The sequence below is a fragment of the Nothoprocta perdicaria genome, unplaced genomic scaffold (assembly GCF_003342845.1).
Source record: "Nothoprocta perdicaria isolate Ctin4 unplaced genomic scaffold, notPer1 scaffold_60, whole genome shotgun sequence".
NCBI classification, from domain to species: domain Eukaryota; kingdom Metazoa; phylum Chordata; class Aves; order Tinamiformes; family Tinamidae; genus Nothoprocta; species Nothoprocta perdicaria.
Window position 1 is genome coordinate 2,869,483 of NW_020455866.1, and position 25,382 is coordinate 2,894,864.

Sequence of the window (25,382 nt, forward strand, 5' to 3'; positions counted from 1 at the left end):
GAGAAGAAATTGTAGAATGAGAAGGGGGGCAATTCTGTATTCTCTCTTTACTTGGGATAAATGCAAGGCATTTTCATAACAGACGCAAGTGCTCCTGCCACAGGACTCGGCGACATTGCGGAACACCCGGGCACGTCCTGACTGGGACACACATCTGCCACAGGCRGCAGCAGTGGAGGAACGGGGAGGCTGCAGGCCCCATCTCCCAGCAACTCGGTRGCAGCCACGGGTGGGCTGCTGAAGCAGAGGAGGGGGGATCGTCGCTTTAGGCAAGGCTGGCACTGCAGGCCTCTAAAACACRACATGTGTGAAACGGGCTCGGGGTTAGACCCTTGGGTATCCAGAACACACACTGGAACGCAGTAGCTTTAAAAGAGCAAGTGCAGCCAAGTCCTCTGAGAACGTTCCCTCTCCGTGCGCTGGAGAGCTGCTCCCGGGGGAAGGAGGGCGCTCAGCTCGGACAGCGCCGGCTCCCTTTGCCCCGGGACAGAGGCAGCTCCAGTGCACGACTTCAGACAGCGACTGGCACGGGGCAGCACCGACGACGGCCGCCGTAGCTGCCCTTGGAGGCCCGACGGCCCCTGCCCGGGGGACAAAATGCGGGGGCGACGGGAGCTCAGCGAGAGCACCCCCGTCCCAGGGCCCGAGGGAACAGGGGCAGCGCCCCCGCCCTCTMCTCCAACGGCCGCCACCTCCCTCCCAACGGCTCTTCCCGCCCCTCGCCCAGTGAGGCCCGCGAGGACCCTCAGAGACCCCATGCGCGCGGCCGCCGAGCCCCCCCGTGCGCGCGCCGGGGCTGCGCGCTGCTCCAGGGCGGCAGCCAATGGGGAGAGCGGGCTCGCTTCGCTCTGGCCTCCCATTGGCCCGGAGCGTCCCGCCGCGAGTCCCCCGGCCCCCGCCGGCGGCGCGGGCGCGCGCGCCCGCCGCAGCAGCTCTGCAGTTCGCCGCCGCACCGGTGCTCGCGCACGCGCCCAACCGCCGCAGTCGCCGGGGCTCTGCGGGGCGGGGCGGCGCGGGRGCAGCGCGCTGCCCGCCGTGCCGGAGAGGCCGGCAGCGGCGGCGCGGAGGTGACTTTCCCGCTCCTCCCGCCGGTGGCAGCGGGGATGCTGCAGCCGCCGCTCGCGGGGAGGCGGCAGAGCGGGCGGCCGGCGGCATGAGGAGCGGCAGCGAGAGCCGTGCCCGGGCCCCGCGGCGGCGCTAGGCGCCCCTCGCCGCCGCCCGCGCGCTGGGGAAGGGTCTCCGCGCGCCGCGGCCACCGCCGCTCGCGGGGAGGCGGCGGGAGGGCGAGCGGGAGCCCCGTGTGCGCCGCGCGGTCCATGGGAGGAGCTCGCCGGCGCCCTGTGGAAAGCGCCGCCGCGGCTCGCCGCGGTTGAGAGCGGCGGTCGCGGGCCGGGCCGGCCCGGAGGGAGGCCGGCAGGAAGGATGTCACTGTTGCGCAGGGCGCTGCGGGTCTCCAACCGCTCCATGCTCGCCTTCATCTTCTTCTTCTCCTTCTCCTCGTCCTGCCTCTACTTCATCTATGTGGCCCCCGGGATCGGTGAGTCGGGAGCAGACCCCTTGGCGGCTGGTGGGAAGGGGGAGATGGGCAGGGGGCGCGCGGCCCAACGGTCACAACGGCCGCGCCCGGGCGCGGCGGCCTGGGCGCTCTCCACTCTGTCACGGCGGGATGCTGTGCGGGGAGCCGTGTGGGAAGGGCTGGCGCAGTGCCGGGAGAAGCGAGCTCTCCTTCTCGCCCGTCTCCTTCCCCCTCGCACCTCCCCGCGGATGCCTCGTGTTCAGCTCGCACCCGGGCTCTGCCCGCGCTCTGGAAGGTTCAGCTGCCCAGTGCTGCTAGGTAGGTGAGTGAAGTCTGGTTTCTCAGGCCGGAAAAGGGAGGCCAAGAAAAAAAAAATCAAAACCCACCTCCTTGCTACTTCTTTGTGTTATAAATTAATGGCTGAAACTAGAAAGAAGCTGTGGAGTTGCCCACTGGAATCGCCTAAATGCACCTTTCAAATCATTAGTGATTGCTTTGGTAATAGAACACGTGTGAACATAATTCAAGAGACAGTTTAAATTGTTGTCATTTCCTCTCGTCAGTAGGATTGCTGCCACAGGTTTTACAGTTAGTTAACTTGCACTTCCCTAAGTAGCACTTCAGTGGGGGAAGAAATGGTTTGTATTGGAAATGTTAACCAGAATAGCTGTACAAGTCCAGGTCAGGCTAACAAAAAAATAATGTCTGCTGTTTTCCTAGTTTGTTCTTCTGAAGTTGTTTCTGGGAAAACATGAGACAGTTTCTCATGAATGATACTTTCAGCGCTTGGTTAATGTTACCTTTGAAATAAGGCAGGAGGTATTCTGTATGTTGCTGTGATATGGCACTGTTTCATGTCTTTGGCCAGGTTACGCATTTTCTTTTTTTTTTTTTTTTTTTAGGGAATGTTGATACTATCTGCTTACTGGTGAGATCTTTCTCAGATACCAGAAATGCTGTCTCAACTTACTTCTGCAGTGTTTAAAACTCTTCTTTGCAGTGATTACTAGAAAATATCCACACTGATGAGGTAGATGAATCTCTGTGGTTCATAGCTTCATGCACACTGGTGTTTTCTTGCTGTTTAGTGTCCTCTTGTTCATATTCTTTTACCAGGCTTATAAAACCTTCTATGTAATGACTTCTCCTGCATTTACATACAGTACTTTCATACAATACTGATGCGCCCATCAACAATTGTTACAGTTCACATAAATATAAAAAATGACTAGGATATATGTCATGGATTTGAGTTCTTGAATTTCCTGCCTGATGATGTTTTCCCACTGCAGAGGATGTAAACTAGTCTTTTTTAAAATAAGTATTGATGCTACCAGTGTCCATTTAGACATTTTGGTTCTGTGAAGCACTCATGCAGTGTAATAGACTTTAAATAAAATCAGTTGGTGTGTGATTTAGGAAGCAAACTGCATTTTCACTTCTTCAATAAGTAAGCAAGACTGTTAACATCTTGCATAATATAAAGAGTTGAGGTATAAATTACTTTAGCACCATTTGAAAGTGTTTTCTTAGCTTGGTACTTGAGACTTAGAAATATGTCCACTAATGATTGAGGCTTGTTCTTTAGCCTGTTAGTGTAGGAGCATCTAACTTCTTTCCAGACTTCATCTTGATACTAAGCTACTGGTCTTTGGCTATCTCCTCATTTTCTTATGAAAAATGAGTGTACCAGTGAAATGAAGTCAGCTGTACACACCTTTAGTGTATACTACAGTAGTGACAATAAAAGTTACAACGGTAGCCTTTTACAGTAGGTTATTTCACGTAGGTTGGATCAACCCTAATAAAAAATCATATTCACTGAAACTGGTCTCTTTTCTCATCTTGGGCATATATACCGCACTTAAAATATTCAAGTCGTAGTCTTACAATATAAAAATCTTCAGCAGTTGTATCTGTTCGCGAGATTTCATCCCTTCCCAGCTACTGTTTTGAAGTGTGCTGCCCGGACTCTGTACGTGGCTGTACTGTGCACTCATCCAGCTTAAATAAATCAAAACCTGGTAACACTGGGGATTATTCTGTTACTTCCCAGATCTAGTTCAGAGTGTTACCACTCTGTGCTGGTTTTACTGAGGGAAGGAATATAGCAAGTATTGAAGGAAAGGGAAATAGGAAAATCTTCCACTGGAAATCTAAACCTGTCAACTTGTTCTACCTCCATCTCCCCCTCTCTGCCCCCCACCCTGTTTTTTTGGTAGTCAAAGAAGTTCAAACACTGAAACAGATAGAACTTCTAACTGTTAATTAGAAAAGAAAAATATGTTCCTATTCTTTTCTCCACTTTTTCAATTGGAGGGATGTTTTGCAGCAAGACTTGGAAGAATAGCATAGAAAAATAAATGATTTTCTAATGTTTTAAATGTTTAAAAATCTTAAATATTTGCATGGGACAATCATATAGAAGTCTTATCCATTCTATGAAATGGGATAATATATGACATTTCTRTCAAATACCACTTTTCTGACGAGACTTCATTTGGTGCTCCTTCACTGATAAGTGGAATGTGAAGAGATGTGAACTGCATGTGCTGTTTTTGAACTAAGCTATGTAGATGATCTGCCATTCTGAAACTGTATTGAAGTTGCAGATATCTATATATGCTGCAGTTGAGACCAAAGGAGTTAACTGAGAACAGAATCTTCGATACCGATAGATTCTGTCTCAGCATGGTACTAATAAAAGGACTTGAGTAGTCACTGTCTAAGGCTGGCTATTATTCAAAACAAATACTTAGCTTCAAGTTTAGGTCATTGAAAGGAACCTGAGATGAGAAGACTTGAGCAGAGTAACATGGCCATAGTGACCAAGAGACAGCATACAGAAATTGCTCTTACTTCACTGCAAATGAGCTGGGTGTTTTGGGAGAATTTTTTTCTGACTTTGCTTCTCCTCTCTTCTGTCAGCATCATAGCTGAAATCATATTGGATTATGTGTCTTAGACACAGGAGACAGAAACTTGTCTCTTAGTCATTGGAGTTATTCCTGACTCCATCATTTACCAGGAAACATTTATCAGACTGGCTACAGGAGCACCTTGGAGTTCTCTGTATTGTAATCACCTGCAGTCTAATTGGGCCGTCTTGAACATGACAGCCTCACAAGAATCTGTCGTGACCAGGGAAGATGCAGTCTGTTTTTAATATCAATAACCAAAAATCCTCAGCAATGGAATGAATCTGAGGAGAAAAACAGCTACTCTGCTATTTTCTGTCTTCTTTGCCTCTTAAAAAATCCTTTTACCTTTCCTGTGACAACCAAGAGGCACCTGTGGTTAGCTTCTGATTAAGCCAGGATTTTTCTTGAGAATGGAGGATACGAGATATTTCAGAGGGTGTAGAACATTCTGTCRCTGATGAGGGTTCCTTTGTAAATAACTGAAGGCCAAGTGAGATTTGATGCATATCCGTTGGTGTTTCAGATCATGAGTTGGTAAATTTGGTGTTCTTCCATGGGGAGGGACTTGAGCAGAAATGGAGGAAAGAGGGAAATTCTGTCACCAAGGTAAAGGGTGACGACTGTGTCCAGATGCTGTCTGTCCAGATGCTAAGCCCGTAAATATGACAGCGGCCTTTGTGCTAATACTCTTCGTTCCTGGCAGTGTGACAGATCAGTGATATTTCTAAAGATCTCTGTTTCATCACAGAGTAATTTAAATCAAAAGGGACCTCTGGAAGTCATGATCCAAMCCCTGCTGAAAGCAGATCTTATTAGATCAGATTGCTTAGGGCCATGTTCAGTTGAGTTTTTTTAATATTTCCAAGAATGGAGATTTTGAAGTCTCTCTGGTCAACTGTTTGATGATTGTTTTTTGTTTGTTTGTTTGTTTTTCGTAGTGTGTAGTTGGGATTTCCCATTTCGTACGCTGTGTGCATTACCTTGTGTGCATTACCTTGTGTGCATTACCTTGTGTCTTCACTGTGTATCTCCCAAAAGGGTCCATATTCATCATTTGTGTACATTCTGCTGCATAGTCAAAGACAGCAAAAATGGTCTCCTCTCCCATCAGTCATCTATGCTTAAGACTGAGCAAATCAATTTTTTTCAGTGTGAATAAATTGTTGTAATTCTATCATTCATGCTTTTCTTTCACCAAGAAATAAGCTTTGACTAGGCTTGCATATTTCTTTCTGAATTACTTGCTTCTATCTCCATCTGATAGATGCTTTTCTTAACATCTTAGGTATACTTATTTATTAGTCATACTAGTTAGAGTTCTTTATATAATATATATACATATATATGTCGTTCTTAGTTATAATCCTACCTGCATAGGATTTCATGGAAATGCTCATTCTGCGGTCTTGCTCCCAGTCAGGAAGGARCATCTTTTATATCCTCAATGATTAGTTTCGTTTTGTGGTCTGCCCTTTGCCTTCACTTTGGGATGTGTGTGTCTGTTTTGCTGTTTTTTGTTTGTTTGTTTGTTGGTTTTCTTTTTCTCCTCCATTTAGTTTATAATATTACTTGCAATATTTGATTTACAGATACTGTGCATACATGCAAGATTTAGATCATGCATCTTACTTTAAAATATTGCTAGAAAAAGAAGTTTTTTTTCCATAAATGGAAACTTGATTAACAGAATTTCCCCTTTCTGCTCTTTTATTGGCTCTGATAAGCAGTGAACTGATACTTATTCAATATTTAACCCTTGCAGTCTTCAAAAGGGCTTATCTATTAGGAGTGTTCTTTGGTGGCAGTGAGTCTCTAGGTGTTTTGTGGAATATTGAAGAAATCCACTAGTAACAGAATATTTTTGAAAACCACTCTTTTGTCTAATATGGGTTGGTTTACCTGCACTATATCAGTGAACCCTATTAAAAATATATGTCATTCTTATATTTGATTTTGATGAAGTGATACATATCTTTCTAATATATTTTCTACTCATGGAGGCATATGTATGCAGATGCAAATACAGTCTCACCATATCCATGAAACGAATTTAGATTGTTTAACTATTAGTAGTGCAAAATTGGTATTAAATATTCAAGAACAAGACATAAAGTCAAAGATTTCCATACAATTTCTTACTACTTTTTTGTATACTTTAATAACTTCTGTCTAACAACAAATCTAAGTGGTGAATACATCTATGTTTTTAACTATGTTCTCTGTGAACAGGAGCTAACTTCTAGCAATCTCGCGTTACTTTGGTTAATCTTTCTCATTGCAAAGTTGTTTAATGGGTCTGTGTTTTGCAGAGCAAAGACCTTATCCTGTAGTTGTGGAAGATATTTGAAATTACTAAATCGGGGGTGATGTTTTAGAAGACATCTTTGGGTGATTTTGTAGGAGATCTAGTAGATATAGTAGATCTTCAGATCTACTATATGATTTTGACTGTCTGTAGATATTTGATCTGAACAGTTTTGTAACATTCAATTAATTTTCCATGTATGAACTCTGCCAGTAGTATATTTATAACTTTTGTGCTGCTGAGAATAATATAGTATAACCTTGAGATAAGAGATACGTGTGGGACTTGTACTAAAAAAGTCCACGTGAGATGATTTCCCACTTGCAATTACTAGTTGTCATCTTTTTGTTAACTAGTTTGAATCCACGTCAGTTTTAAGATATGTTGTTTGAATTGCTTTGCAGTCATCCTATGAAAATGGGCATTGAATAGTAGATATGTATTTTGGAGGAGTCATTTAGGAAAGCCTATTTTTGGATAACGCTTTTCTTACACTTAATATTTTAGTGCCCTCAGATTCTTTACTAAACATCCACTATGTTAGCTTTCTATAATTTTTTTCCTAACATCAATGTCTAATGTTCCCAGATCATAACCTTTTCACTTTTTAAATATGTTGCTAACGTTATTTTGCTAATTGCTTTAGAAGTGTTGTGTTTTCTTTTTGTGCTTCCTWTTGATTTTTGTTTTTTTTTCCAGCCATAGTATTTGCCTTTGTACTCCGAAAGATATTTTTTTTTTTATTAAATTTATACTTCCCAAGCCACCTCTTCTCATCTTCTTTGGTATCTGAATATTTCTACAACCTAGTTTTAGTTTGTAATCTCATTAATTTAATGCTTTTGTCATTAATTAGTTAAAATAATCTCAATCCTATCTTCTTCTTTATGGTCATCAGCATGCTAGTCATTGATCCAATTTGTAATGTACTGTATCATTTCAAAAATTCTATTATATTTTTTATGTTGATTGCTTCTAAGTGAATAGCATGCTGTTTTGACTTCGCTTTTGATGATACGCATATATACCATGATATGTTAGAAAGTTTCTCTATAACACTGCTTGGCACACTCTGAAGTTGAGTAATGATAAATTAAGTGTTGCAAAAAAATTTTATTCTTGATATACTCCTATTATTATCTTGAATATCTAATGTAGATTAATCTGAAAATTGGATTAATGCTAGATTTTTGCTTTAATAAAGTTGTAAATAGTCTTCAGGTGAATAACAATGTGTTACCTGTTATGAAAGACTGCAAGGCTTTTTAAAAGATATTTTAAGAATTAATGCACTTTTTTCCCCACTGTCTTTCAGTCCAACACAGAAAGCTATTAACAACTTGCTATAGAAAAATGATCCACCTGGTATTTTTAACAGTGTCCTCTGAAATACAGGATGATCCCTTAATGCTGTAATGTGCTTTGTCTTAATGAGTTTTAATAGTACTTAAATGCAGGACTTTTGATCTATAACATGTGGCTATGTTTCCATGACTGCTTATGTAGATCTGGATCGATTACCAGTAAAGGTATGAGCTGATACTCACACTGTATCTGGATTTGAAGCATTCAGTATAGTATTTCTTTCAAGATGTTTTAACAGGTGTTTTATATATTGCTCTGAATTTCCCATTCTTTTACCTTATGTACTGTGCGTTTGGATGTCTGCATGTTTCTTGAATCAGGGGTGTCTCTTTTTACCCTCACGCCTTATTTACGTGACATATAAACTGTCGTCTTTCATACATCTTTGCTGGCAGAAGCATGCCAGTAGACCAAATTTATTTTTAGGACGAAGGTAGTGTCTTTGACTTTTGCCTGATGCTATTATCTTCTCAAGCAATTCAGTGACAGCTYAAGCATCTGCTATTCCTCTGTTAGTCTTGGTGCTGGCTGTTACTTTCTTAACAGTTATTTATTTCCTCCTATATGCTGCAATGTGTTTATGAAAATATGAGCATAAACAAGAAAAGACTGGGATATTTTGCTATGACAAGTCCTGTCAGTGTCTGCTGCAGCCCTCAATAACTCACAGAAGGACTGAATTGCAAAAGCTACCTTGACATACAGTTTTATGCAAAATACTTGAATTTGCTATGCCGTGATAAAATGTGATGATACAAAAATAATGTTCTGTCATTTTGTTTGTGTCTGTACCCCTGTTTTCTTCACTTTACTAAGATCTTTGATAATGCCGGATCATGCACCAGGCAAATATGTCCTTATACTGTTGTTGTTTTATAGACATGTTGACCTCATGTATGGAATCAGAAACTTCTGCTGCATCAATAAACGTGTCTCAGGAGGGTGTTGATACTTAGAATGTTTATGCAGGGAGATCTCTGATATAAAGCACAATTTCTTCAAAATCTGTAATTTTCATAATTGCTGTTGCATTACTCTCAAGTAATTGGGATAAACCCTGTAGAGACTATAGAAAAAAGACATGTTTAGGTGCTTGGCTAGAGATGCATGGTAGCTTGGCAAGCAAACCATCCAGGCAGACAAGATGTTGGAATGGGAAATACTTCAAGGATGTCTTATTGCAAAAATGTTAAGACTAAATCTTCCTGCTGGCAAGAAGAGCTCTTGAAGAGCTCTTACCCTGAAGTGACAGCAGACTTTAGTCTGGTTTGGGGTCCTGATTATCTTTTCATGACACCTGCGCTTTTAGAGAAATATCTTTTCTAGCTTTGTCTTTCCTAAAGGCCTTGTGTTCTCATTTTTCTCCTCTTCACAAGAATAAATTGCCCTTCAACAAAGGCAAGATGAGATGCTCTTGCAGAAAGTCTGTTTTATTGAGGTTTGTAATTTCATTTTGATCTGGGCTACAGGAAATCTTTTCATGAGAGCTAAGGACAGCAATGTGATCCCCTCAAGTTTCTTGTGTACTTTTGTCAAGATCTTAACTCAGTTGTGCACTGTATCAAGTTCCTAATACTACTACAATAATGTGTTTAGAGTAGTTTTTCATGTATTACTTACATCAACTACTGTAATAAATCTTGCCTCTCAACCATGCTGCGTACAGTGCTGGGACACAAGCCTCACTGACTGCTAGGTTTCCATAATGATTGACTATGGGTATGTCTAATAGGTAACACCTGGTTGTGTATCAGGTCCAGTGTTTGCAGTCAGTATGGTTTGGTAGCAACCAGAAAAATTCCAAAGACTGGTGAACATGAAAATAGATGAAAAAGAAATAACCTTACTTGTTAAGAAAAATGGTATCCTTTTAAAGAAGTTTAAAGTTATGGTTTTGCATTGTTTATGATGCAAAGAAAGCAAGAATAAAATGATGCAATGATTTATGGATTGTCTGATTCAGGTCTAAGCATAAATCCCTGGAGATGCAAATTATCAAATCTAATATATGTGTGAAAGAGCTCTTAATTTTGGCATAGTATAGCACGTTTGCACAGTAATAACATGTCCATGCAGTTTATGATCTGATCATAGGTACCTGAAAATAATTATTTTCTTGTAAAAATTATAATCTGCCTTTCATTGTCTAGAAATTCATTATGTTGCCTATTACAGAAGTTTATATCTAGCTTCCAGGATTATTTTTTCTCAGTTGYCTAAGCGATGTTTCATTAATGAATAATTTCTTTGTTGCAACAAAAAAGAGGTTATATCTTAATAGTAAGTGATATAGATTTGGACACAATGTAATTCAAGTTAAATCAGTGCAAAGTATAATGTTTGGTATATCCTGAAGTATCTAGATTAATGCTGTGTTTCTATAAACCATTCTGCCGTCTTAAAAACAGAAATGACTTTGGCTTTTGCTCTCTAGTTAAAAGGGGAAGATGGCCTACAGCCTTTCAGTATTCATCTCCAATGTGAAGGGTTCTGACATCAGTGCTCATTAAACAGATTTAAAAAATAGTCTTGCAATAGGGAGACGTTCAAGAAAAGAGCTGTGCAATAATATGTGGGGGGAAAAAAGGAAAACAAGATACCTGATCAAGAAATACTACATTTTGTAAAGGAGAGAGAAAAAAAAAAAAAAAAAAAAAAAAAAAAAGACCTTTATTAATTAGGAAAATTCTGTCCGATTTGAAAGGCCACTTATTTATGTTTTCATCAAAGCTCTGAATTTTAAAATTCTTTGTTTAATGGTAAATAACTTTTTTTTTTTGAGTAGTAGATCTATTTACTGCTATGTTGGTTCCTGAAGGAGAAGGTTTTTTGGGTAAATATCTTCGTCTATGACCAAGAATTTTACAATTTTTCCCAAAATATTCAATACAGATACCATAGAAACACAGAACTTGAATAGAAGAGTACTAATCTAAGAAAATAATTGGAACCCCAAAGTACTACCTGATAGTGAATTGAGTTAAAATGTTGTATTTGTGCACATTTTCTGTGGTGAACATGAAGTGATTTCTGCTTCAGAATTGTCTTGGAGCAGGGAAGAATCTTTCTTTTTTGATTGTCTGCTTCCATCTTATCATTAGCCCATATCATTAGGCTTCCCTCAAGCTCAAGGCTGAGAACTCTTTTTTTTTTTTTTTTTTTTTTTTTTTTAAGTGACATGAGATTTTGAGACACTTTGAGGATCTTGGCATCTAAGTAACTTATGCAGATTTAAATTCTCATTAGCGAAAACAACTAGTCATACTGGCCAAGAATTGTCAGCTGTGCATTCTGAGTAAATATGATGCATTCTGAGTAAAGTATTCTTCAAGAGCAAGCAGAACTCTCCATTTATTATTTAAAAAAAAAGAAAAAAAGCAGGGGGAGGGCAGACAGAAGGAAGCAGGGTTTACAAATACTATTATTTAAAAGATATGTTGGTATATGGATCTCTTTGGGTATCTGTAGTATCGTTTGATAATGTAGAGTAATTAGTAATCGTATTTTTCTCTGGAAATGCCTCTGTCCTTAGTACTACTCTTCTGTGTTGTTCTATGAGAACACACAAACTGATACAAAGGTATTTGTGTCATGCCATTGATGCAGGGATATCTGATAAAGATAGTAAAAGTGAAGTTTCTGAACTGACGTTCTGAAATGACAGATAATCCTTCTGAAATGACAGATAATCCCTTTGGGCCTTTTACTTACTCAGACATAAGCGTTTTGTTTTTCTCTTTTTCCCTTCCTCTTTTTTTTAATGTACATGCCTGAGATATACAGGCATATTTGGTGCTGTAGCCATTAGTATGTTGCTTGATTGCTCAGTGTGTTGATTTTCTTCCCCTTGATACCAATAATAAATATTTTTCATGTAATTATCAAGCAGCAATAATTCAGTGTTGCCAGTGATATATGATAATTGTATAATGAAATGGCTTCTGGGAGTGAATGAATAGCAGTACATTTTGGCTGACAATTGTATTCTTGTTAATAAGTTAGCAAAAGGGACAATGCTTTGACTCTAAAATTGCTGGATGTCTTTGTCTTACATGCAAGTTGTGTACATAAATGCAATACATGAAAGAGAGGTAAGTTGATGTGTCTACACATGAAAACCTACTTGTTGATAAGTGAATGGAGTTAGTTACTTTGTGCATGGTAGAGAGAAATTAAAATGTATTATATAAAACATATACAATTTTTTATATATGTTTCATATGTGCTTTATATATGCTTTTATGTGCTTTTTATATATGCTTTATATATGTTTTTTTCTTTTTTTTTCTTTTTTTTTTTTTTGTATAGACCTGTGGCTGTGAATCCATTTGATTCTTTTTTATATTTGGTGATGAAAGATTTCACTCTTCATGGAAATTTATCTTGGAAGAATTTGAAGTTCAGTAGCCATGAATCCAGACAAAATAATAAATACTGAACACATTATAAATAGATATGAAATTAATTTGCAATATCTCACTTTAATTCAAAATTTGCTTTTTGTTTTATCAGCCAATACATATCTCTTCATGGTGCAAGCTCGCGGTATAATGTTGAGAGAAAATGTGAAAACAATAGGACATATGATCAGATTGTACACTAACAAAAATACTACACTGAATGGCACAGGTAAGCATATCTCATATTTTATTTTTAAAACTGCTTTATGAAAGGAATTCTTAAAAGCATAATCTGATTATGAAAATCCAGAATCAAGTCCTCCTTCTCTGTAACTTAATTGGGGCAAAATAGTTGCAGTTTCTTTTTGAACTTTATTAGACAAACAGATTTGTCATAGCTGTAACAAAGATATCTGAGTTTAAATCATTGTTATTTTCATGTTGTATTTTTTTAGCTATATTGTTAGGATTTTTTTATTTTAAACTTTTTTTTTGTAYTCATCTGCATGATGCTAACCAAAATCAGTGGATACCTTAAGTTTTTACATTCTTTTTATTATTTTTTTTAAGATTATCCTGAAGGGAACAATTCTAGTGACTATCTTGCTCAAACAAGAATGTATCTTCCGGAAAACTTCACTTATTCTCCTTACCAGGCTTGTCCAGAAAAATTGCCTTACATGAGTAAGTTTTAAACGGACCTTAATGTTTATCCAGTTTTATCCTTAATGTTTTATCTAGTAAACAATCAAAATGTGATTGCTTTATATGAAGTGTAGTTGTAAACCATGCAAATATTTCACACAGAATAAAGAATAAATTAAATATGAGAATGGACAGTAGTGCTAAACAGAATTCTGTAAGTCTTATATTATTACTTCTTGACTTCTTTGCTAATGATCTCCTGATTCTTTGAATTTTATTTTACCATATATATATGAGGTTTTGAGGAAACATTGACTGTTTGGGATATATTTTCCTAATACAAAGATTGGTGAGAAACTACAATATAAAAAAGGCTGAACAAGATGATATGGTGAAGGGAGAATTGACAGCGGTAAAAATGTTCTAAAACTCTGTAGTACTTTCATAAAAAGTGAAAAGTTGTGGATTTCAAGAGAATGTAAAGTTAAATTTTCCAACTTGAATGCTTCATTATCCCAAGCTATGAAAATTTGATTATGTAACCCTAATTTTTTTGGCAATCGTTTGCTCAAAATCTAAACTTCAAATTCTTTTCTCTGAAAGTTCTTAGAGCATTTCATGCTGAATTATGGAATTGACACACTTTGACACGCTTTTGGTGCATTTTTTTAAAAAGCAGTATTATCACAGCATTCCTAGGTAGCAGTATCGCAAAGAAAGAGGAACATAGATTAGAAGCAGGTGTTGTGTCGCTAAAGTTGAGATAAAAGGAGCTTCTTGGTGTAATTAAGTGATCTTAACCTGGTTTAATAAAGTGGCCAGAAGACAGCTACTGTGACTTTTTCTGATTCTGTGAACTACAAAGTGTACCCTTGTTTCAAAAAAAAATAAAAATGAGAATAGAAATGTTCTTAAGAACTGTGAAATTTCGTTTAAATTCCCGTATCCTGCGAGCTTGTCATTTTTCTGCCTTTCCCAGTATAGAAAATTAGGTTTTTGATGAAACCCTGAACATTTGTCCCCCTTAAGCTTCTAGAGAAAGTAAATCAGCAAGACCAGGAGGTGTTAGGTGACTGTGTGGAAAATGGCTCCTGATGGTGGTCTCCCCCACCCCTCTGGTTTTTGGGGGATTTTTTTAGGTTGAAGTTTTATAAAATTGCAGTTACATGGGTAAATCAGTGATTCTATTTAGGAGGCACTATTGACATGTGAGTTCATGAGCTTTTTTTTCCTTCTCTCTGAGTAATTTTATTAGTTTGTCTGAGTAGCTGTAGGTTGCAAGGGGATGGTTAAGTAACACATTTTTTGTATCCTGTATTTGTAAGAAATCATTGTATTAGTAATACATGGAATAGAGTTCTTCCAGATACTTTACACTCAGGCTTCATATTATATTTTCAAGGAAAGTTCTAATAGCAGCATTAGCATACATCTCAAAGGTAATTAGTTACATTGAAATGTCTCATTAGGTGTCAGAATGTTCCAGCTAGAGAAGGAGAATCAATAACTCTCTGTAAATAAGTGCAAATGTGTTTCCAGAAATGATTGTTAATTAGTATCTGGCAGCATCCTTTATATTAAAATGTTCGTTTTTAGTTGTTGTACTTAAAACCAAACATTTACTGCTTTATTTACTGTGCTGTACAGGAAAAAARCTTGGAACAGTTTCTAAAAATATTTGTAACACCTTTCAGAACTATTACTTTGTTTTTTTTAGGCAAGCACCTGACTTAAACTTGGGACTGTCCTTTGGTATAAGCTAGTATTCAAATAATTATTTAATGTATTTATTCAAATCCATATCATACCAAGCATATCACTAAGTTGATAACCCTATTTTCTTAAAACAAAAATCTTTTTTTCAAGTTTGATCAACAACTAAAGAGATGCGTTTAAGAGTTTGGTAGATACAAAAAATAAACTTTATTAGTGTCTTTGAGCACTGATGAGGTAGAAATCGTATCTGTATAACAAGGTATGAAGAATGCTTTTCAAYTCTATTTTGCTTTAGTATATCGGTAATAGAAATGTATATTAATTGACATTATGATCTAGTTATACATAATTCACAAAAAAAGAAACAAATGAAAACCACCTTCCAGAGAAGTAAGCTTTGCTAGTGTTGTCTTTCAAACTACTTTCTGCATCTTTGCTTCCTCAGATGCTGCTCCCTTTCTTTGTTTGTTTTAGTCTATTTTTAATTGCAATAGAGTAGATGTGAAAGGAAGAATGAAATACTAAGGCTAAGCTTGAGATGCCTTCTCCTGCCTCCCTCAAGCTGGCAGTGAAATACTACTGATTTTGAAAACTTCTTTGATGAGTTCTACTACATCTTCTTGTTGATTCTTTTGCCATATATTTTGCTGTATTATGTAATAGAATGTTGTGCTGGTGTGTCAAAAGCTTGATGATTGACCTTTATTGAGTTTCAGGTAAAACAGCAGTGATCATAGACTATGCTTTAAAAAAAAAAAAAGTGTAGGATTAGCTTATTCTGGAATATTTTTATATATTCTTTTTTGGGAACTGCCAGTTTTCTTTCTCCTTCTAAGAAAACGTGGGTTGTTTGAATCTGCTTATAGAATATCTTTCCCTTATTCTGTTGCTCTTGAGCCTTTTCTAAATTACCTTCTATATTTAGACTGACAATAAGTTCTACCTTATTAATCAGATCTATACCTAAAGTGGCTCTTGTGATGTCTTTTACTTTCTTCTGAAACCAGTCATTATTCTAGAAAAGTGTAGATGTTTTCCAAAGGTCCCAAATTTAAGTCAGTTCAGTCAGTTCTTGGACACAAAGGTACAGGCAAGAAAATGGATGTAATTTCTTTATGTCTTTAAAATTCTCAGCCTCTCCAAAAGAYTTCTGAATTTCAGGATAAAATAAGTAGAATATTTTATGAAATCTGTCAAATAGTTCTTGCAAGATTTTTATTTGATTTTTATGTTTGTAGCTGCTGAAGGGCAGTTAGGGCTTTTGTTTACCAGATATTAGAGTGTTCTTCTCCCTGAATTTTCATGATTCACTCTGCTTTTGCTTTTCAGGCTAGACTAGTTCTTATAAATCTTTTTTTTTTTTTTTTTTTTGTCTTAGTTTTAACTCTATGCACATTCATAAACTCAATGATATATAGCTGTATAGCTCTGTTATCAACTACTTTTTACCATTGGGCTAATTAATGATATTTCTCAAATGAAGTTACTTGCTATATACTGGTCTGATGCAGACATTAGTGGATTAATAGGTGAAGGCTGTTAATGAAGGGAGTGTAGCTATTTAATATTAAGATTGAGGAAGTTGGTTGGTCACAGTGACAGTGCAGCTCCTTTTGTGTCAAGGTGCAGGCAGGAAGAATTTAATTATCAATTCARTAGCACAGATGGTGTGAATTCATAATGACTTATACTTAAAAGGTGACTTTCACTTTTCTGGAAGAGGTACAAAGTTCAAATTATTTTGAAATAAGTGTTTTGTTTACAAGATTTATATGGGACAATGATAACATTCATTCTGTAAAACCTAAGTATATACCTATGATATAACTTAAAGATTTAGATCTGTTGTCTTAATTGAAATGAGTAAATACAGCATATCTTCCTGTATTTAGGAGGCCTTATCAATGTGAATATGAGTGAAATTAGTTTTGATGAAATTCAGGAAGTGTTTTCAAAAGATTTAGACATTAAGCCAGGAGGACACTGGAAACCAAAAGACTGTAAGCCACGATGGAAGGTGAGATCACTTTTTTTTTCCCTGTAGATATGTGCAATAGTTGCAAGCACTCTACCCTTTACTACAATATGTTTTATATAATGCAGTGCACTATAGTCCATGTTACGTGTGCTGAAGAAAAGATTAAAGTTTGAACAAAAACTTAAACTAGAATGTTGTGAACTTTTCGTGAATGATCATGAACTTTGTTCTTTTATCATGAGGTTACAAAGTTCTATCTTATTTGTATGCTGCTTAATGTGAAGCAAATGGGCATACAAACAAAATTTTATCTCGTTTCCATTTCAAAATCATCCCTTTTCTTGTAATTGCTTGAGTTAAATTCTAAGTTCCTTCCCTAATGGGAGTGAAAATGCTGTTAAATATTAAGCCAACTTGAATATAAAGTTGAAAAGCCTATATAGGTCTTCTGTGGCCTAATCTATATTGAAATATTAAAATTTTAAAATGTTAATATGATACCTTAACATATATAACATTTTGAAGGTGGCAATCCTCATTCCTTTTCGGAATCGTCATGAGCATCTTCCAATCTTTTTCCGACACCTGATACCTATGTTGCAGAAGCAGCGTTTGGAATTTGCCTTCTATGTTGTTGAACAGGTAATGGTGTTTACTTGAAATGTGACTCTTCAAGATTCCTTYGTAAGGGAGTTTTGACATTATCATGAAGATTTGGATGAATCCAAAATTTATCAAATTGTTTCTCTGCTGCTGTAATCCATTGAGTGAAAAAGGAAAATTCATCTCTGTTCCCTAGATTACTCTGTGGCTGGAAACCTACTGCCTTTCTTTGAATGCAAGCTCACATTTAATAGCTGATTACACTGCTCTGAAATCTGTTGTCATGCCTTTGTAGGTTTATCATGGTAAAAAGTGCAATAAAGTTGAAAATGATCATTGCAGAAGGCTATTTTACAGCACACACTTAAATCCAGTCAAAGACATAGCTTTAATATAAATATATATTATATATAATTAATAGCTTTAATTTATATATATATATATATATATTATTTGATTAACAAAGTTAAAGGTAACGGAAATGTCCCTGATGTAAAGCTACTCACTAGTATCTTGGCTAAGACTCTCTGCAGAAGCAAAGAGCCATGGAAATGGAGGAAAAAAACACATTCTTTTTTTTTTTTTTTTTTTTTTTTAAGATGTTTTGAATGTTACCTTGAGGACCTTTATTGGCTGTACAAAGCAGAGAAGAAATTACTGATCTTATCTTTCATCGGTTTATACAATATTTTGAGGTGACCAAAATGAAAAAAATGCAGAAAATAGAGAAGAGAGTCTACTAATTTCTATTAAAAATTATACTGTATAACGCATTTGTTATATCAGTATCTCTTGTAAATCATATAGCTTTTTTAGAGTAAAGTCTTCTTAGAGAAGAAGAAAAGAAGAACAAATGAAAGTGTGAGTATTTAACTTGTATTAGAAATAAAGTTTTAAGTCAAACTGTATAGATCTCTAGGAAATTGCAAGTATGTTCTAGTATGATGTTAGCTATAAATATATAATTGAGTTTAAGTATTGGTACAGCATCTGAAATTCTTTTAGAGTAATAACAGRCATTTTTTCAATGCTTTTCTATGTGATGGATGATATAGTTGTATTATTGGGATAGTTTCTCTTTGTTTTAGATTCTTAAAAGTTCTCCTTTGCTTTTTTGTTTGAAGACAGGTACACAACCTTTTAATCGTGCAATGCTCTTTAATGTTGGCTTCAAAGAGGCTATGAAGGATGTTGTTTGGGACTGCGTGATATTCCATGATGTGGATCACTTACCTGAAAATGACCGAAATTATTATGGGTGTGGAGAAATGCCACGTCACTTTGCAGCAAAGCTGGACAAGTACATGTACATGTAAATACAAGTCTTTTTTCATATTGTTTTTTTAAAGACCCAGAAACAGTCTTAGTATGTATGTGAAATCTGTGATGATATCTACAGGAGATGAAAGCAATAATACAACCTGCTACCATAGTCTTTATGTGAATGAATATCATCATAGGAGAGGAAGAATTAAGCTTAGTGACTATATTTAGACATTGCTAACTTAAAGATATTAAATGTTTTCACTGTTTTAACTGGATGAGCCACTATTTATAGCAGTAAACATGATCTCAACAAATTATGTCCCTCTGTCAAGAGAGGGGAAAAATGTTTTATTAGAAAGCTTTTCTGGTAATATAAGCCTTTTCTGTTGACAAAGTGAGCAGATAATAAGAAAACAAATGACATTTGTAGCAAAATATAGTGGGAAAAGTTTCTTCCTTAATTTTCTCACAGTTCTATAATTTATTTACCATTTGTTCTGTTTTTTTCTGTGTCAGAGAAAGCAGAAGATTTCTCTGTTGATTAGACCATTACATATTTTATATTCAGTGTGTATTGAAATCTGATGAATGTTATTGGTCCTGCAGGTTCATTTACCTTCTATCCTTTTACATTAATGATTGTTTCAATTGCTTTTTTAATACTTTGTGACTACTGTCTCAGCAATCTTTCRAAATTGTTTCAGATCATTCTTCCTTTCTGCATATGGATATTTGCTGTCCTGAATATGTATTTGTTAAGTTGATCAATTTTAATGCTGTCAGATCAAGAATTATGCACTAGAGATGTGACTGCATATTTAGACCTTAGGTTGTCTGTCACCTAGCAATCAAAACTTAAAAGATTTTGTGTATATGTTCATACTCACATATATGAACATAAACATTTAAAATCCATAAACACTCATGTTGATGTACGCATCCTTGCATGCTCACATACATAAAAACCTCAAATTCCATTGGTTTTCTCAGAATCCCCACAATCTCAATTAAACATTGGAAGGGATATATAGAAAACTAATTTAGCAACAACCTTCCCTAAAAGCTGTTAAGATTTTAGTGAACCCTCTCTTCTCACAGAGATCACAGGTTACATGGCTATGCCAGTGGTCGTCTATTTTTGTTTACCCTCCTTTCTTCCCGCACCTCCACAYGCATATTCTGGAGCTGTTTCTTCCTTTAGTGTCCACAGTGAATGTTGTGACCTAAGCAATAGTTAAATTTTCTGCAGATAGGGCTAACACCTGTTGATTTCCAGGTTTGGAGGCAGGAAAATTACATTTAGTTACTTTTATTTGATGAAACTGCATTTTTTTTCTTCCGCCCCCCCCAAAACAGAATCAATTTAAACAACTATGGCAACTTCTTGAAAAAGAACGAACTGTGGTCTGTTAACAAACTGCTTTCCTAAATGACCAAGATGGAATCAAATGTTAACCATCTTAGCTGTTCATGTTGGCCAGCTGCTAACACCAATTAATAAATATTTATTAATAAGTAATATGTGTACATTAATAAGTAATATGTGTACTGGCAGAAAAGCTATTTAATTGGAAAAGGAACTTGTGAAAGTCACGATGCTCCTTTTTTTTAATAATATGTATTTTACTGCTATTGAGTATGTACTATTAAATGGTTGTATTTTCATTTTTCACAGTTCTATAGGATATGGGCATGAATTCAAATTACTAGATTGATTATTATTTTTCAATTCGATAAAAGAAACTTTTTCAGTCTACTTATGTTAAAATACACCACTTGTAGGCTTTACTTTTCATTCAGCTTTAGATCTAAAGCAATCACCTTAACTATGTGCTAACTTCTATTTCATGTGATTATACTAATTTGAGCTACTTCCAAATATTACCTTTTAATACGAATCAAAAAGAACTACAAACATTTTATGTAGCTTCCTTATGTCTTTGTTAATGCCAGTGATCTATGAAACAGCTTTCCTTGTGAATACATTCAACATCTGTTCCTGTCCTTAGTTTGATTTTTCTGTTTGTTTTGTTCTATTGAAAAGAGTGTTTAAAAGACAGGTTTACTTATGTAGGTTCAGCTAATAATAAATAAAATGTGTCCATCATTTTCAGTCTTCCTTACAATGAGTTCTTTGGCGGTGTAAGTGGACTGACAGTAGAACAATTCAAGAAGATCAATGGGTTTCCAAATGCCTTTTGGGGATGGGGTGGAGAAGATGATGACCTTTGGAACAGGTAAGTGTTGTGCGCTTCTGTGTTTCATACTGTTCTATGATATCCACGACTTGATGGTGTTAATTTTTTTTTTTTTTTTTTTTTTTTTTTTTTTTTTTGCCTTAAAGTTTTAAAGGGTTCCCTTAGAAATATTACAACATACTATTTACAAGATGTTCTTTCCTCTTTGCCTGTGGATAATTAGCAGCCTTTTTAAAGAAAGATCTTATAATAATATTAAGCATATTTAGGCTCATTGTTTTCCTTCCTCTGTGTGCTTTTCATTTTCAGTTGGGCTGCAACTRAGATTATGAAATACAACTTTAAAGACTGTACAGTAAGCAGTAATCTTTGATATCTTAAGAGTAGTGACCAGTAAGTAATTCTGTGACTATACTGACAATCCAAAGTTGGATAATAAAGCTCACTGTATAGTACATTAGTAACTGCTTACAGTAAAAAATGTTAAACTTTTGGCTTGTTAAAACTAGACACCTATGTGAGCTATATATAAATATATATTTAGATATGTAGCTCACATAGGCGTCTAGTCTTAGCAATAAATATATACATAGGTACAGACATACCTATATGTATTTTAAAGGATAGCTCTTGCAAGGATAAGTWTTAAAAGCAAACTGTTTGTTTTCAAAATTTCTCATGCTATTGTACCATAAGATTAAACCAGGAAACACTAAATATGAAATGATTAATTTCAGCAGCACACTTCTTTAGTTTTGCCAGCTTTGTCTGTTCTGGAGATAGGAGTCCGTTTTTTTTCTTTGACAAAAAGAATCAAAGGAATCTATTTTTCTTTCTTTGCCAAAAAAGAATCAAAGACCAATACCTTTTTCTTTATTCAAACAGAGGAACTTTGTTATGAAGAGAATGTCAGTGAATGCAAATAATCAACTTTAAAAGATTTGATGTGTATTTTTTACTTTTGCTGTAACTTTTTAAAACTTGTAGAAATATCTTTTTAACATTCTGTGTGCATATGTTTTTATTATATGCTGTAGGGTTCATTATGCTGGATACAATGTAACAAGACCAGAAGGAGACTTAGGAAAGTACAAATCCATTCCTCACCATCACAGGGGTGAGGTCCAGTTTTTAGGACGGTAAGAGAAACAATACTATTCAAATATTAGATCTAATGGTATAAGGATTTTTGTCTTGCATAAATCTTCCACACATATAAATAAGCAGTCAGTACTTGTCCATACTCCCCCTTTAGTGCAAAACTCATAATTTTCTTAAAGCTTGGTGTTTGGCTGTGTCAGTATTGCTTTATTTAACCATGAGAGAACCTGAGTCTATGCACCAGAAGATAGGGTTGCTGTATACCCTGTGAAGCAGAATATTATTCTGTGTTTGGGCTTTAGTATTGAAAGGATTCGCCTAGTTTGTCTATTTAAATGTTCTTCAGAAAGAAGCAATACAGCCTGAGTAAAAAGAGATTTCAAAGCTCAAGGATTGGTTTCTTCCRTCATATTTCTTTCATTGCTTAGAAACAAGTCCTGTCTATATTCATCTGATACTTTTATTTTTGAATTCCTCTCTTATGCACAGATAYGAAGCAGTTGAAGTGGCTGCCTTAAAGTAGAATAGCAGTGAGAATATACTAGTTGAGATGCACCCAAAAGCTGAAAACATGTAACACAGGATAAAAACTTTATGGTGAATGTTTCAAGATCATTAGAAACACTGCTTGTATTATCAGTGGTTCTCTCTCTTTTTTTTTTTTTCCTAAGAACATCTTTATTTTAAGATTATGAATAGAAAATGACACAAATCTTGTAACCTAGAAGGAGGTAAACATAAGAAACTAAAGCGTACATATTGGTAACTTGAGGAGATAATTTTTTTKTGTGAAAACATCTAAAGTTAAGGTGATTACAAATGTAGAAATCTTAAGGTTAAAGAGATTTGCACATCTAAATGTATAGGTTTTAAACACTGAAGTGTTTAGAGAAAACTTGCAAACACTAACTGGCTCGTATAGGAAACTTGTTAATTTTTAAGTGCTGAGAGACGCATGCAGTATTTCACAATTAAATAACAGTGTTGTATATAACATCAATTAAACTGTTTCTTCCAAATCCTTTTCATGTTTTCTCCTTCCAATTCCCTCTACAGATACAAACTTCTGAGGTATTCTAGAGAACGTCAGTACATTGATGGATTGAACAATTTGATATATACTCCTAAAATACTTGTCAGTAGGCTATATAAAAACATAACTGTAAATCTCATACCAGAACTTGCTCCTGTTAGGGACTATTGATGGAAATTAAATGACAGGCTACGCTACTGGAGTAAATGTTAGTACTGGAAGCTATTAATATACGCTAAAGACACTATGAAAAAGTAGCACCTTAGAATTGGTGACTTTTGACCATTTGATGATTCATATTTAGGATGGGGAAATAAAATGATGTAGTGTATGTACCATTTTATTCTGAAAGAAAAGTCATCAGCTACCACTCAGATGTTTACAGCATGAAATTACTGCAAGCCTTTGTTCTCTGTGTTCTCTGTCTTAACCACTCAATTAACAAAACCACAGAAACAGACCTGTAGCTTGTCTGGAAGTTCTTCCAGGAATTTTTTATACTACTCCCTCTCTTCTTCCACTCCCTATATTTAAATGAATGCTTTTGTTCCTTTTTAAACTGTGTTTTGTAAATATGTGATGTAAATTAATGTGTGTACATTGCTTTCAAATTGCTGAATATTTTATGCTGCTGTATGTATTTGAGTGTGTTTTTGTTTGAATTATATAAGAATGTTTTTATTAGCATGAAAGAACAAATGTAAAATGTTAGTATGCTTAAAAGAGGTTATACCTTATGTGAAATGAAGGAAGTACTAATTGTTGGCCAGCTATGACTGTAAACTGTTATACTAGTTTTGAGCTTTAGGCCTCCTGCATATCTATATAGAAGAATCAGTTTCATCTATGAACTTGCAAGAAAGAAAGCTTTTAATTTTATTTATTGCCAGCAAAATGCTATGATTCGCTGCCTGCCATCTAAATCATATCTATATGCATATTGCATGTGTATTATAGAAAATCCTGTAGTGGTTGTGTATTATGATCTACAGGAACTCTGTTTTCACGTGTGCCACTGGTGTCCATGTCAGGGATTTTAATGCCTAACATGTGTCTGGGTGTGGATGTGAACCGTATTTTGGTATTGTGTTCTCTCTCTCTCTCTCTCTCTCACTCTCTCTCTCTCTCTCTCTCTCTTTCTCTCTCTCTCTCTCCTCCTCCCCATCCTTCCCTCCCTCCTTCCCTCCCCCCTTCCCTCCTTCGCTCCCCCTCTCTCACTCACCTCCCCCCCTCCTCTAGTCTTTTTAAACACCTTGTAAACAGCACTTTCATTCCTCCAAAATCAGAAGCGCCAAAAATGTATCTTCACTGGAAGAATATTCAAGTCACACTATTAATAAAATCTAGTCCTAATGCTTGCAGTGTGGAATTTTCAGAAACACAGAGTGYTGGTCAAAATAGTGCAGTGATTATGACAGCATAAGTGGAATTGAAATTAGGCCAGTCCCAAGTGCTTTTTAAAATTCCACCTGTAATATATTTAATATAGTTTGTAAGGGCCTATTTTAGTGGAGTGCTGAATATTTCTATGATGCACTAAGCATCCTCAAGTCAATGACTTTCAATGAGATTGAGGTTGCACAGACCTACTGGGAATAAGCCCTGTGTGTTTCTCTGTTTTAGTGGTGTTAAATGTGTGAGCAATTACTCTCTCCTTGACTCAGAGTGAAAACTGTATCTTCAAATTTTATGTTTGCTTGTATTGTTATACTGCCTGAAAGTATCCCATTCCTGAACGTTATCTTTTCCTCATATTTTTATACATCCCTGGTGAATACTACGGAAATAGACTGAATTGTTTATTTCCTATGTTAATGCAAAGATATTGACCAAGAACTACTGCACTGTTCTATTTGTCACAATTCAACTCTTTAAGAACCAAAGACTGACTTCTGCTCCCATGAAGAAAGGAAAGCAGTATGTGATAAGAGTTGTTTATCAGTAGTGTTCTGTAAGAGTGTTGACAAAGAATGATGACTTTAACTCATTGCTGTGTGTTGGTCTCCTGAATTACTGCCACAAAGAGTGTGGTGCTGTGTATATTTCTTATTTTTTTCTTTTTTTTTTTCCATAAACAGAGTTGTTGTTTTTCTTGGTATCCCAGCAGTAAATTTTGCCCTTAGCCATTCTTAAGTAATATTATAGCTTATCTGTAGACATCCCAAGTATTTTATAAAAAATGTAATGATTTGATTGAAGTAGTTGAGAGCAGATTGTAAGGGATATTTTTAACTATATTGGAATGATTAGATAATCTTATCAGTTATCTAATATGCTTTAGCAATGATGTAATGCAAATAACAAAAAAGTGAATATAAAGTGAACAAAACATCYT

The 25,382-nt window shown here is 36.4% G+C and overlaps 1 protein-coding gene across 1 annotated transcript; it reads left to right on the forward strand.

Annotated features, from left to right (window-relative positions):
• Positions 1–1,415: 1,415 nt before the first annotated feature.
• Positions 1,416–24,064, forward strand: B4GALT6 (beta-1,4-galactosyltransferase 6). The gene is made up of 9 exons (XM_026049669.1): positions 1,416–1,537; positions 12,620–12,736; positions 13,078–13,191; positions 16,761–16,885; positions 17,372–17,488; positions 18,574–18,761; positions 20,830–20,952; positions 21,951–22,052; positions 23,071–24,064. Exons 1-9 carry the CDS (start codon positions 1,423–1,425, stop codon positions 23,216–23,218), a joined length of 1,149 nt encoding a protein of 382 aa, XP_025905454.1. The 5' UTR covers positions 1,416–1,422; the 3' UTR covers positions 23,219–24,064.
• The last annotated feature ends 1,318 nt before the right edge of the window (positions 24,065–25,382 follow it).

Bases quoted from the DNA above. Each gene is read 5' to 3' on its own strand.
- B4GALT6 (XM_026049669.1), top strand. From the start codon at position 1,423: ATGTCACTGTTGCGCAGGGCGCTGCGGGTCTCCAACCGCTCCATGCTC. The intron at 1,538-12,619 runs GTGAGTCGGGAG...TTGTTTTATCAG, and splicing joins CTATGTGGCCCCCGGGATCG to CCAATACATATCTCTTCATG. The intron at 22,053-23,070 runs GTAAGAGAAACA...TTCCCTCTACAG, and splicing joins GAGGTCCAGTTTTTAGGACG to ATACAAACTTCTGAGGTATT.